The 14,213-nt window shown below is 41.0% G+C and overlaps 1 protein-coding gene across 1 annotated transcript; it reads right to left on the reverse strand.

Moving 5' to 3' along the window:
• Positions 1–7,986: 7,986 nt before the first annotated feature.
• Positions 7,987–13,409, reverse strand: LOC127527355 (olfactory receptor 9Q1-like). The gene is made up of 2 exons (XM_051925909.1): positions 13,177–13,409; positions 7,987–9,023 (listed from the first exon to the last, which is right to left on the reverse strand). The coding sequence occupies exons 1-2, from the start codon at positions 13,241–13,243 to the stop codon at positions 8,062–8,064; spliced, it is 1,029 nt and encodes a 342-aa protein (XP_051781869.1). The 5' UTR covers positions 13,244–13,409; the 3' UTR covers positions 7,987–8,061.
• Between the last annotated feature and the right edge of the window lie 804 nt (positions 13,410–14,213).

The raw sequence follows: 14,213 nt of genomic DNA on the forward strand, positions 1-14,213 counted from the left end.
TGTTTTTTTGTTTTTGATTTGTTAAGGAAATGTTTATTCTTTGAGGGTATCTTTAGTCATTTTGTTTTAGTCTGCTACTTCTAGGTTTAAAGTTCTGCGTTTGATTGTTAACCCTACTCATACCATTTCTCATCTCATAAGTACTCCCACTGTGTACTTTATGCACTAGTGTTAAAATGGCCATTTCTATATGCACGCTGTGAGATTGTAATATAAAATATTGCAATAATTTTAAATTGTACATGTTTTTAATGTAATTTAACGCCATATTACTGAATAGTATGACATGGTCTAGGACTATCTGAAAATAAACCTGATCCACTTCTCCAGAACTCATTTGTCACCGGTCACACTTTCATCAACTGCAGGATTTACACATGGATCACATTTCAGTTCAGTTGTTGAATGTTCTTTGCAGACAAAGTCATCGCAAGAAGAACATCTGATACGTAAGTACCCCCGCGGTGTACCAAATGCACCATATGGAACTTGCGACTGTGCATCCACTCATAAAACCAGCCGGGGGCACACTGGAAGGAAACCATTGTACTTGTAGTGAATCAAGCTGAGGATAGCTGCCAGTAGGTTAAAGTAAAAGGACATTTGACAAAACTACCTGAGATTGGAGTACAAAATACAATAACATGAGTAGTTATGGGTTAACTTAGTTTGGGTAGTTTCCCTTTGTAACTTCCTATTCCTGTGTCTTTTAGTTTTGTGATTTATTGATTACTCCTGCGTGGAGTTTGCATGTTCTCCCCGTGTCTGCGTGGGTTTCCTCTGACAGTCCAAAGACATGCAGGTTAGGTGTATTGACGACTCTCAATTGTCCCTAGTGTGTGTGCTTGGTGTGTGTGTGTGTGTATGTGTGTCCTACGGTGGGTTGGCACCCTGCCCGGGATTGCTTTCCTGCCTTGTGCCCTGTGCTGGCTGGGACTGGCTCCAGCAGACCCCCGTGACCCAGTGTTAGGATATAGCGGGTTGGAGAATGACTGACTGATGACTGATTACTCCTTATTTAATGCTTAATTAATTACTCTCATATTAAATTAATTTAGAATCAATTAGTTGCCCTTGAGTACTTTTTAAGGTTTTGTTCTGCCTTTTGGGTATAAATTACAACAGTAGTTTATCCTAGTGGCTTCAATGCTCTGTTCAAGGTTTGTCAAAATGGTTTGATTCCTTGAACAAAGTCAGCATCATATGACTGAAATTTCATTAAATTGTGATGAGTAACATTCTGGATAAAAGGCTTTCCTGCAAAAATGTGATAGAATCTTGAATATCACAAACATTTTAATGTCTATACAGCTCCTTCATGCAAGAAACATCAATATGTTGCATTTCAAGCTAAACAAAACAATTGTTCACTAATGTCATAATATCACAATATTTTTAAACTGTTACTAACGCTCCTCTATTCTGTTTCTCTTCTCAGTTGGTGGTACTACTGCTCTACTGTCAGGCTGTTCTCCTGTATATGGAAAAGTCATCTCATATAAAGGAGCATTGGAATCACCAGATGGAAAGATTCTTCCATCAGATTGGAGAGCCAGTACATACTCTGCAATAGAAAACCCAGAAGTGGGTAGGTGGCGAGTCAAGGTCTCCAGGACTTTATTTTTGTTTTTACTTTTTCTGGTACGGTTTTAATCTCCATTGTTGTCATTCTGGCCAGAGCTCATCAATTAATTCATGTACATATGTCGGTTAGCTTCCATTTATGTCTAATCAGTTTCTACCTTGTCTGCATTTATATGTGAACCAGTTCTGTATTTAGTAATAAGTATAATCTGTTATTGTACTTTAACTGAGAATTGCTAACAACACTCAGTGCCTGCATTCAGTGAAGAGCTCTGTACAAAAAATAAGTTGTACTGTGTTGTATTTAGCATAAATACATGGATGTATTTGTGGCATGTGGCATGGATCGTGGACTATCTTACAGACAGACCTCAGTATGTGCATCTCGGGAACTGCAGGTCTGACATTGTGGTCAGCAGCACAGGAGCGCCGCAGGGGACTGTACTTTCTCCAGTCCTGTTCAGCCTATATACATTGGACTTCCAATACAACTCGGAGTCCTGCCATGTACAAAAGTTCGCTGACGACACTGCTATCATGGGCTGCATCAGGAGTGGGCAGGTGGAGGAGTATAGGAATCTAATCAAGGACTTTGTTAAATGGTGCGACTCAAACCACCTATACCTGAACACCCGCAAAACCAAGGAGATGGTGGTGGATTTTAGGAGGACCAGGCCCCTCATGGACCCCGTGATTATCAGAGGTGACTGTGTGCAGAGGGTGCAGATCTATAAATACCTGGGAGTGCAGCTGGATGATAAATTGGACTGGACTGCCGATACTGATGCTCCATGCAAGAGAGGACAGAGCCAACTATACTTCCTTAGAAGGCTGGCGTCCTTCAACATCTGCAATAAGATGCTGCAGATGTTCTGTCAGACGGTTGTGGCGAGCGCCCTTTTCTACGCAGTGGTGTGCTGGGGAGGCAGCATAAAGAAGAGGGACACCTCACGCCTGAACAAACTGGTGAGGAAGGCAGGCTCTATTGTAGGCACGGAGCTGGACAGTTTGACATCTGTGGCGGACTGACGGGCGCTGAGCAGACTCCTGTCAATCATGGAGAATCCACTGCATCCACTGAACTGTGTCATCTCCAGACAGAAGAGCAGCTTCAGCAACAGACTGCTGTCACAGTCCTGCTCCACTGACAGACTGAGGAGATCGTTCCTCCCCCACACTATGTGACTCTTCAGTTCCACTCGGGGGTGGGGGGTGGGGGTAAACGGTAACATTATACAAGATTATTGACTGTTATTGACCTGCCTCGCACTCTACACCTTGCACTTTTTAACTTGTACTGTGTTTTTATCACTCTTTTATTAATATTGTTTTTATCAGTATGCTGCTGCTGGAGTATGTGAATTTCCCCTTGGGGATTAATAAAGTATCTATCTATCTATCTATCTATCTATCTATCTATCTATCTATCTATCTATCTATCTATCTATCTATCTATCTATCTATCTATCTATCTATCTATCTATCTATCTATCTATTGAGAACGCAAACATTATTAACTGTAATGATTATAAGTATCCATCTATCCATCCATTATCCAACCTGCTATATCCTAACTACAGGGTCACGGGGATCTGCTGGAAAGGAATTATGTTTATGCACAGAATATCCATCCATCCATTGTCTCCCGCTTATCCGAGGTCGGGTCGCGGGGGCAGCAGCTTGAGCAGAGATGCCCAGACTTCCCTCTCCCCGGCCACTTCTTCTAGCTCTTCCGGGAGAATCCCAAGGCGTTCCCAGGCCAGTCGAGAGACATAGTCCCTCCAGCGTGTCCTGGGTCTTCCCCGGGGCCTCCTCCCGGTTGGACGTGCCCGGAACACCTCACCAGGGAGGCGTCCAGGAGGCATCCTGATCAGATGCCCGAGCCACCTCATCTGACTCCTCTCGATGCGGAGGAGCAGCGGCTCTACTCTGAGCCCCTCCCGGATGACTGAGCTTCTCACCCTATCTTTAAGGGAAAGCCCAGACACCCTGCGGAGGAAACTCATTTCAGCCGCTTGTATTCGCGATCTCGTTCTTTCGGTCACTACCCATAGTTCATGACCATAGGTGAGGGTAGGAACATAGATCGACTGGTAAATTGAGAGCTTCGCCTTGCGGCTCAGCTCCTTTTTCACCATGACAGACCGATGCAGCGCCCGCATTACTGCGGATGCCGCACCGATCCGCCTGTCGATCTCACGCTCCATTCTTCCCTCACTCGTGAACAAGATCCCGAGATACTTGAACTCCTCCACTTGAAGCAGGATCTCGCTACCAACCCTGAGAGGGCACTCCACCCTTTTCCGGCTGAGGACCATGGTCTCGGATTTGGAGGTGCTGATTCTCATTCCAGCCGCTTCACACTCGGCTGCGAACCGATCCAGAGAGAGCTGAAGATCACGGCCTGATGAAGCAAACAGGACAACATCATCTGCAAAAAGCAGTGACCCAATCCTGAGCCCACCAAACCGGACCCCCTCAACGCCCTGGCTGCGCCTAGAAATTCTGTCCATAAAAGTTATGAACAGAATCGGTGACAAAGGGCAGCCCTGGCGGAGTCCAACTCTCACTGGAAACGGGTTCGACTTACTGCCGGCAATGCGGACCAAGCTCTGGCACCGATCGTACAGGGACCGAACAGCCCTTATCAGGGGGGCCGGTACCCCATACTCTCGGAGTACCCCCCACAGGATTCCCCGAGGGACACGGTCGAATGCCTTTTCCAAGTCCACAAAACACATGTAGACTGGTTGGGCAAACTCCCATGCACCCTCCAGGACCCTGCTAAGGGTATAGAGCTGGTCCACTGTTCCGCGACCAGGACGAAAACCACACTGTTCCTCCTGAATCCGAGGTTCGACTATCCGACGGACCCTCCTCTCCAGGACCCCTGAATAAACTTTTCCAGGGAGGCTGAGGAGTGTGATCCCTCTGTAGTTGGAACACACCCTCCGGTCCCCCTTCTTAAAGAGGGGGACCACCACCCCAGTCTGCCAATCCAGAGGCACTGTCCCTGATGTCCATGCGATGTTGCAGAGGCGTGTCAACCAAGACAGTCCTACAACATCCAGAGCCTTGAGGAACTCCGGGCGTATCTCATCCACCCCCGGGGCCCTGCCACCAAGGAGTTTTTTGACCACCTCGGTGACCTCAGTCCCAGAGATGGGGGAGCCCACCTCTGAGTCCCCAGGCTCTGCTTCCTCATTGGAAGGCATGTTAATGGGATTGAGGAGGTCTTCGAAGTACTCCCCCCACCGACCCACAACGTCCCGAGTCGAGGTCAGCAGCGCACCATCCCCACCATATACAGTGTTGACACTGCACTGCTTCCCCTTCCTGAGACGCCGGATGGTGGACCAGAATCTCCTCGAAGCCGTCCGAAAGTCGTTCTCCATGGCCTCCCTAAACTCCTCCCACGCCCGAGTTTTTGCCTCAGCAACCACCAAAACCGCATTCCGCTTGGCCTGCCGGTACCTATCAGCTGCCTCCAGGGTCCCACAGGACAAAAGGGTCCTGTAGGACTCCTTCTTCAGCTTGACGGCATCCTTCACCACCGGTGTCCACCAACGGGTTCGGGGATTGCCGCCACGACAGGCACCGACCACCTTACGGCCACAGCTCCGGTCAGCCGCCTCAACAATAGAGGCACGGAACATGGCCCATTCGGACTCGATGTCCCCCACCTCCCTCGGGACATGGTCAAAGTTCTGCCGGAGGTGGGAGTTGAAGCTACTTCTGACAGGGGGCTCTGTCAGACGTTCCCAGCAGACCCTCACAACACGTTTGGGCCTACCACGCCTGACCGGCATCCTCCCCCACCATCGAAGCCAACTCACCACCAGGTGGTGATCAGTTGACAGCTCCGCCCCTCTCTTCACCCGAGTGTCCAAGACATGTGGCCGCAAGTCAGACGACACGACCACAAAGTCGATCATCGAACTCAGGCCTAGGGTGTCCTGGTGCCAAGTGCACATATGAACACCCCTATGCTTGAACATGGTGTTCGTTATGGACAATCCGTGACGAGCACAGAAGTCCAATAACAAAACACCGCTCGGGTTCAGATCGGGGGGGCCATTCCTCCCAATCACGCCCTTCCAGGTCTCACTGTCATTGCCCACGTGAGCATTGAAGTCTCCCAGCAGAATGAGGGAGTCCCCAGAAGGTATGCCCTCTAGCACCCCCTCCAGGGACTCCAAAAAGGGTGGGTACTCCGAACTGCTGTTCGGTGCATATGCACAAACAACAGTTAGGACCCGTCCCCCCACCCGAAGGCGAAGGGAGGCTACCCTCTCGTCCACCGGGGTAAACCCCAATGTACAGGCTCCAAGTCGGGGGGCAATAAGTATACCCACACCCGCTCGGCGCCTCTCACCGGGGGCAACTCCAGAGTGGTACAGAGTCCAGCCCCTCTCAAGGAGATTGGTTCCAGAGTCCAAGCTGTGCGTCGAGGTGAGTCCGACTATATCTAGCCGGAACCTCTCAACTTCGCACACTAGCTCAGGCTCCTTCCCCTTCAGAGAGGTGACATTCCACGTCCCAAGAGCCAGCTTCTGTAGCCGAGGATCGGACCGCCAAGGTCCCTGCCTTCGGCCACCACCCAACTCACACTGCACCCGACCTCCTTGGCCCCTCCCATAGGTGGTGAGCCCATGGGAAGGGGGACCCACGTTGCCTCTTCGGGCTGTGCCCGGCCGAGCCCCATGGGTGCAGGCCCGGCCACCAGGCGCTCGCCATCGAGCCCCACCTCCAGGCCTGGCTCCAGAGTGGGGCCCCGGTGACCCGCGTCCGGGCAAGGGAAAACGGCGTCCAAAGTTTTCATTCATCATAGAAGGTTTGAACCGCTCTTTGTCTCATCCCTCACCTAGGACCAGTTTGCCTTGGGTGGCCCTACCAGGGGCATAAAGCCCCGGACAACAGAGCTCCTAGGATCATTGGGACACGCACAGAATATGAGACTGATTTAATTCTGTTATGTGAAAATGCTAACCTCTTGATTTTAACAGAACACCCTGTGATATTATGAATCAATGTGATCGTTTTCTTCACTCTTGCTTAAAAATATAAGAGAATTGTCATTTATGAATTAATAAATAAGGATTATTAATCTAATCAAACAAATATAATCTAGTGAAGATATTAAAATTATAAGAATGTAATCTCTTTATAACTAATGCAATGAACTTTAAGAAAACTGCTTAAAATGGGTTTGTGTGGGTACTGAGAAGGTCACAGTCTTTAGATAATGTAGGCGCCTGGTACTGCTTTGTTTTTCTGTACTCCTATGTCATAAATTAAGATGTCCCCTAATCTATGTATGACCTCAAAATGAACTGTTATGTTTTTTTTTCTGTTCTCTCTTTGGCTAATGAACAAGCTAGGTGATAAAAGGGTGAACAGTTTTTTCTTTTTTCAGTCTACCCAAAACTCAAATCAGTTAGCTGAGCCTTGGGGCAGTCTCACAATCTCTCACCAAGAATAAAAGAATAAAGAAATTGTTTTTATTAAAATTGGTTTTAGACTCCCGTTGTTGATTTCGACTTCAGCACTCACACTATCTATCTAATGAGAATCACAATGAATTTCTTCCTGGTGCCAATGTAAAATCTAAAAGTCTATTTTTATTATTCTAATTAAATGTATTTTGTTATTGAGCGAAACAAGTATTTTAAAGGTGTTTTCTCTAAGTCACCTCATACTTTTGTGTACAGTAGCTGTGCGATAATTCAACTGAGTCTAATAAGTTTAATCTTGCAGAATACGCTGCAATTGGATGTCCCAGTTTCCATTTGAAATTCAATGTGGTGATACACTAATCTTTGAGAAATATTCAGATGGTTGTGAATCTACATATGTAATTATTTTGGTGAAAAATAAATGTTATCCAAATTATGTCTAATAAGAAAAAAAAAATAACTGAATGAGAAGTATTCTGTTTTGTGACGCCACACTGATTTTTCATTTGTGTTTTAAACTCTCACCATCTTCTATTTTCATGTGCTACTCACAAATATGCATGTAATTGGCACAACAGCCCTGAAGATGGGTAGCAACTGTAACTTGTAGATGCCAATCGTCTATAGATCACCTAATACAAGTGACTGTAACTCATATTTAGCAGACAACATTATCATTAAGAAAACCTTCAGAGTTCAATTCCTCAGTGTGTTTTATCAATTTCAGAATACACTTCTGTACTGGTGTGGTTGCCACACAACAAAAGATGTGGTCTTATGTGGTCTCCCACAGGCTTTGTAAAGTCTCAGCATAATATAACTTGATTTCAGTTCAACAGCTTTTCAAATATAATCTAACATTTTATTTATATGTTTCATTGTTTCAACACATTACTTGGAGTTAATATTGAAAAATGACTATTTGACAATCTTAAATGTTCTAAAGTCTAAGCATTAATTTATATTGCAGCCATATAAAGGTATCCATAAGTTTACTAAATTTCAATGTGGGATATTTATTTTATTCTCTCCTTTTAGGAGTTAATGTTTTCCTAGAAAAGAGTTTTTCAATGCTTTTATTTATTTCTTTATTTCTAAAACTGTAGATAATTGGGTTCATCATAGGAGGCATTACATTTCCAAGAATAAACATAATATTATAGCTTTCTGTTGCTATTGTTGCTCCTGATCCTGACAATATATAAGACAGTAGAAGTGGAATATAAAAGAGTCCAACCACTACCAGGTGGGTCAAGCAAGTGCTGAAAATCTTACTTCTTCCACCTGCCGAAGAAATCTTCAAAGCTTCTATAACAATTCGAATGTAGGACAGAAGAATTAAAAATAGTGGGAAGGCACCAGTGGTAGCCACACCAGCAGCCAAAGATGTTAAATATTTGGGATCTTCATTACATGACACTCGGACAATTGTACCATAATCACAGAAACAGAAAGGAAGGATGTTGGTGTGGCAAAATGAAAGTTCACCAACAAAAAAGAGGATTGGAGATTTCAAAATTAGGCCAACAATATTTGTTACTAAGATACCAATGCCAACTCTTTTATTAGTAATAAGTGAAGGGTACCACAAAGGGTAGATGACAGCTACATATCGATCAAAGGCCATAAACGCTAAGAGAAGGGATTCCATCTCCTCAACATGAAACAAAAGAAACATCTGCAACACGCAGGCTGCATAAGGCACCACTGAAGAGTCAAGCAGAAGAACAGAGAGCATCTTCGGTATAAGAATTGAACCATTTGCTAAGTCTATCACCGCCAAGGTGCTGATGTAAATGTACATTGGTGCATGGAGTTGATGGTTCAGGATTACTACCAAGATCACCAGTAGATTTCCAAACACGGAGGTGAAGTAAATGAATCCAAGAACATAAATCGTAATGGTCTTCTGGTTTGATTCAATGGCACATTGAAGTATAAATTCTGAGACACTGGTGGTGGTGTTGCTCATCTTTGCAGATTCTAAAATAAAAAGTATATCAGTTATATAACTTTTATGACTTATACTGCTGTATGAATCAAAGATGAAATAGTAAATGCTGAAGTAAAACTTAACAGTACATTCTGCACACATATACTATACAAAAAATGTGACTAATTTGAAAGTAATTGATTTAAGTATTTCAGAATATGTTATCATTTCTGATTTTTATGTCCATTTCAGCTTCTTCACATGCAAAAAGCTTTAAGATGAGTTTAACATTGTTAGTTGCGAAATGGCTAAGGTTAATGGAAGTCTGAAGTTATTCAATAAAAGTGTTAAGAACTCCTTGAATACGCATTTAGCTCCAACTCAGAATGACCTCTCACCAGTTGCTTTTGTCAGAAAGAAATATTAAAATTGCAGCAACACCCAGGCCTGTGTGATGTTGTAGTCACTTTAGATTAGTACAAGGAATTTGTAAAATAAACAGTAATGGACACTATATCATGTATGGATGCATCAAAAAAAGAATAAATGTTAAAATAGAATAATATATACAGAGAAATAATTTAGTCAGGGGTGGAAAAGCTACCAAAAGTCTACTCAAGTATTATTATTATTATTGTTGCTATTATCATCTTAGAAGAAATATACTTAAGTAAAAGTAACTAACATGAAGATAAGGCATGAAAAGGTAAAAATTTATATCCAGAAAAAATAACTTTGGTACAAGTACAATTTACTTATTTTGCAAAACAATTTACCTGAAATTATTAAATATCCTTAAATTTCCTTGCTGTGAGTAGGAAAGCATAAGCAGAATATACATAGTAGTAATATGTATTTTATTCATTCAAAGGCATATTGACAACATTTTATATATGCCACTAGGGAACAGAAGCAGTGTATTGTACTCTTTCATTCCTTCATTCATTTTCCACAGAGACTTGGTCACCGGGGCAGAAGTCTTAGCAATGAGGCCCACATGCTACATTTCCCCAGCTACACTTGAAAGCTCTCAGTGTGGCATCCCAAGGCATTCTCCAGGACATCTGGGACATATAAACCTCCCAGTCCTATGATCCTGGGGCCTTCTCCTAGCTGGTCATAGTCATAAAACCTCCACAGGGAGACATCCATCTTTATCAGATCCCTGAACCTCCTCATTTGGCTAATCTCGATACGGAGGGTCAGTGGCTCCACTCTAAGTCTCTCCTTGATGTCCGTTCTTCTCACCCTATCTCTAAGGGAGAGCCCAGCCATCCTGCGGAGAAAGATTATTTCAGGTGCTTGTATGTGTGATCTCATTCTTTTGGTCATTACTCAAAGCTCATGACCATAGGAGACAGTAGGGCCACAGATCGACTTGTAAATCGTCAGCTTCACCTTCTGGCTCAGCATCTACAGATCATTACAGCGACTGCAAAACTGCACTTACTGCCCCATCAGTTGAATTTTAAACAGATTCAGTATGCACATACGTACCTACAAAATACTACAATACTTAAAAGAAAATATAAACATTCCACACAGCCTTCTTGGTTTCAAATTGTAAATATTATTTTACCCTCCTGAAAAAAAAATCAATTGCAAAGCGTGTTTTCCTCCTGGAATGACATTTCAAATTATGAAAGCAGGCCAAATATCTTATTGCAAGAAATACACAGTAATATTGGTTTAACCAAAATGTCATTCACACTATCAGTAGATGGGACATTCATTTAACTACTTTAAAAGGTGAAACCCTTCTTTGCCTGTTACAGATTTAGTTTCAATGTATGCCATAAAGGTATCAGGCACTGAGCAGTTGTTCATGGTCAATAAAACTGCATGAAACAACACTGCCATATATATTATATATATATATCCATCCATCCATCCATTTTCCAACCCGCTGAATCCGAACACAGGGTCATGGGGGTCTGCTGGAGCCAATCCCAGCCAAAACAGGGCACAAGGCAGGAACCAATCCTGGGCAGGGTGCCAGCCCACCGCAGGGATTAGCGAAATGAATAATAATAATAATTTTCGATATTAACTAGTTATTTTTATCTGAAGTAAACATTTTAACCTATTTTAATCTTCTAAACCATGTAGAAAAAATCCAAGAGCATTACAATTAAAAAGCATGGTCTCCACTTTTTAAATGGAAAAAAACGGAAAAAATAAACTGATTGACAACAATGTTTAATAGAAAGCTACCAGATATCTTAAACATCATGGAACTTACTTACATTCATTCACTTTTCATATTTTCTACTTAATTTTTTTCCAAAAACAACCAAATCATACTTATTCTATTAGTCAAAATCTGTCCATAAATAATTATTTAATAGAATGATATTCATTTTGAAATGCTACATATTTATAAGCAATGTAGTTAATAGTGAGAACCCCTCAAACCAGACTTAAATTTATCTAATTTAATTAATTTATCTTTAGTGGCAATTTTTTCTGATTCAGTAACATTGATTACTTTATCACTGACTTCATTTATTTTAATTAAATTAAGGACCTTATTTTTTTAAGAAAAATGCTTTAATAATAAACTTTATTGAAAAAATTTCCTGATTTAATCATAAGGAAAACTTTAAATTACATTTTTTTAAACTTAAATACCTTATTCTTAAATAAAATCGCTGATTCACTAGCATTGATAACTTTATCACTGATTATATTTTTTAAAGTTAGGCACCTTTTATCTTTAATGAAAATGCTTAAATAATTGAACTTTGGTGGCAAATTTTTCAGATTCAGTGATATTGATTACTTTAACATTTATTACATTTATTTTAATAAAGTATTTTATTACTTTAATAAAATTGCTTAAAATTTTTAATTGTAGTGTTACATTTTCCTGATTCAGTGATATTGATTACTTTACCCTGATTACATTTTATTTTTAAATTTAGGTACCTTTTTCTTTTAATAACAGTACTTACATAATTAAACGTATGTGTTAAAATTTCTTTTTGTGATACCATTAATTACACCCAAGTTTTGTAATCTCTATTTAGTATATCCTCCTTTCTTTGATCCTAAAAGTACACCAAACTTGCCAGCATGTATACTTTTGCAATATATCAGTGGTGTCCCGAGCTTTGCGCACGAGGCTGCAGCAGAGGCAGTCATTCCACCTCACTATACAGTCAACAGAATTAGCACAAAAGGGCTGTTCTGTATCCAGTGCAGCACAAGCAGCACCAGAAGCCTTTTCTTTGGGTGTCAGGTCACATGTAAATGCAGTATAGTCAGTGCTTGAAGTCGACACATCTTAGTTAACTTTCACGATGGATCCCACCCCAATGCTCTTCGATCACCTGTCATTGTATTGAAACAATGCAACATTGTTTCACTGTACTGGCAGAGTACCAGTGAGTATTAGCACTTCTTCAGGATTCTTAAAGAGGGATCCACCAATTTTTTTATCAAAATTTTACTGTATCATCATAAATAAAGTATTGCTAGTAATTTGACTCCACTTCAAGCACTGAATACATTAATAGTGTTCAAACACTCAAAACTCCCAATGGCCAGATAAGACTTAAACAAGACAAAAAGAGAGTGAAAGTACATAAGGAGAGCATCTCAAACATTCTTTGATCACACAAGTAAAAAAGCATGTCGCTGCCCTCCATGTCGTACTTTTTACATTGCCTTTTCTCTTAAGTATGGCTACTAGTCCACTCATGTGAGTTTAATTGCATCTTACAACAACAATGTGCTGCGGTCTTTATTTTTAGTCAACCCTGAATGAAGAATGTTACAGTGAAATGTGGCCATATAGCTCAGGCACACACAACATGTTTGCCAAATTCATTTACAGGAAATAAGTCAAGTGCCTGGCCTTGTATTTGTCCCTCTGATTTTCTAATTTGAGCAATCAACAAGTTATTTTCGAAGGAATATTTTTAAAAGTTGCAACTGTATTTAGTAAATTAGTTGTGTATGTATAATGACATATTGTATGCTATACATAATAAATATCATTCTTTTATCTCATAATATTGCAACTGCCCCTTGTTTGTCACGGCAAGCTTTATGCACGTCTTGCTGTTCCAGCACTCTCAAGTTAAATGATACAAAGTGAAGGAAGTGAAACTGGGTGACCAGGTTAAAAATAAATAAATAAAATTTTGACATATAAACTAATTATATCTTTCTCTCTATTAAACAAATATATAAAAGTACCTTTAAGATGTTTCTCACAGTTTCCGATGTCTTTCCTTAGTCTGTCTAATGAATGCTGCTTGTTCATCTTCTGTATTTGAGTTGTCTCAGCAAAGGTTCACCCAAACTACAATATGTTTTTCTTTGTGTCTTCTTGACTTTTAAATGACTATGTTTGACAAAAATGAAATTACATCAATGGAAGAGAATTGTTTTCACATATTTTCCATTTCATGATAAAAATGTGTGCTAAACAAGCCATGTGATCTAAGACAAGACGTCTTAGATTTGCACGCATCTCGGTCTTTGTTCTAACATAGTGCTTTTATTATGAGAAGAGCACACAGGGGGCCTGAGTCACTGATCTATTTAAAACTATTTTCTCTAGGGACTTCATTGTTTGTGATTTCTTCTAACAAGATAAACTGCTGTATGTATATACATATATTAATTTTTTTTTTAAATCCCAACTGCCTTGTGTGAATTGGCCATGTTGACTCTACCACTTATTTATTGTGCTAATTGTCATTTAGAGCAGCAAAATGTCACATATACTGTTTATCCCAAATACAGGTAACTTCATTTAAAGTCTAGGCAGTCATTCCACACACCATGAATGACAAGTACCAGAATGAGTCCTTGGTACATATTGGCATCATTCCATTAACTCACACATTTCTGAAAATATTGATTAATAATAGTGGATACAATTTGATGTTTTTAGTTTATTAAGCAGGGAGTTAAACATTTTATGTAATTATGTAATATTCTCTGAGGATAGCCCTAAGGTGAAACCACTTTTGTCTCTATTTGAAAAAGTAGTCAATAAATATAAAATCCATATGATTTATTTTATTATTGGATGAAAACTTCAAGTTTATTGTTGTACACATTGTACAATGAAATTGCTACTTTCATGTCTCCTCAAAACTGCCAAAATTATACAATATCAACAAAAACACCAAAAAACAAACTATTTATATACGTATACACACAAATACAGGGCCCTCCATAACTTTTGGGACAAAGACACATTTTTTCCTTGATTTCCCCCTCTG

This window comes from Erpetoichthys calabaricus, chromosome 4 (assembly GCF_900747795.2).
Source record: "Erpetoichthys calabaricus chromosome 4, fErpCal1.3, whole genome shotgun sequence".
NCBI lineage: Eukaryota > Metazoa > Chordata > Cladistia > Polypteriformes > Polypteridae > Erpetoichthys > Erpetoichthys calabaricus.

Bases quoted from the DNA above. Each gene is read 5' to 3' on its own strand.
- LOC127527355 (XM_051925909.1), bottom strand. From the start codon at position 13,243: ATGAACAAGCAGCATTCATTAGACAGACTAAGGAAAGACATCGGAAAC. The intron at 9,024-13,176 runs GTACTTTTATAT...TTTTTATTTTAG, and splicing joins CTGTGAGAAACATCTTAAAG to AATCTGCAAAGATGAGCAAC.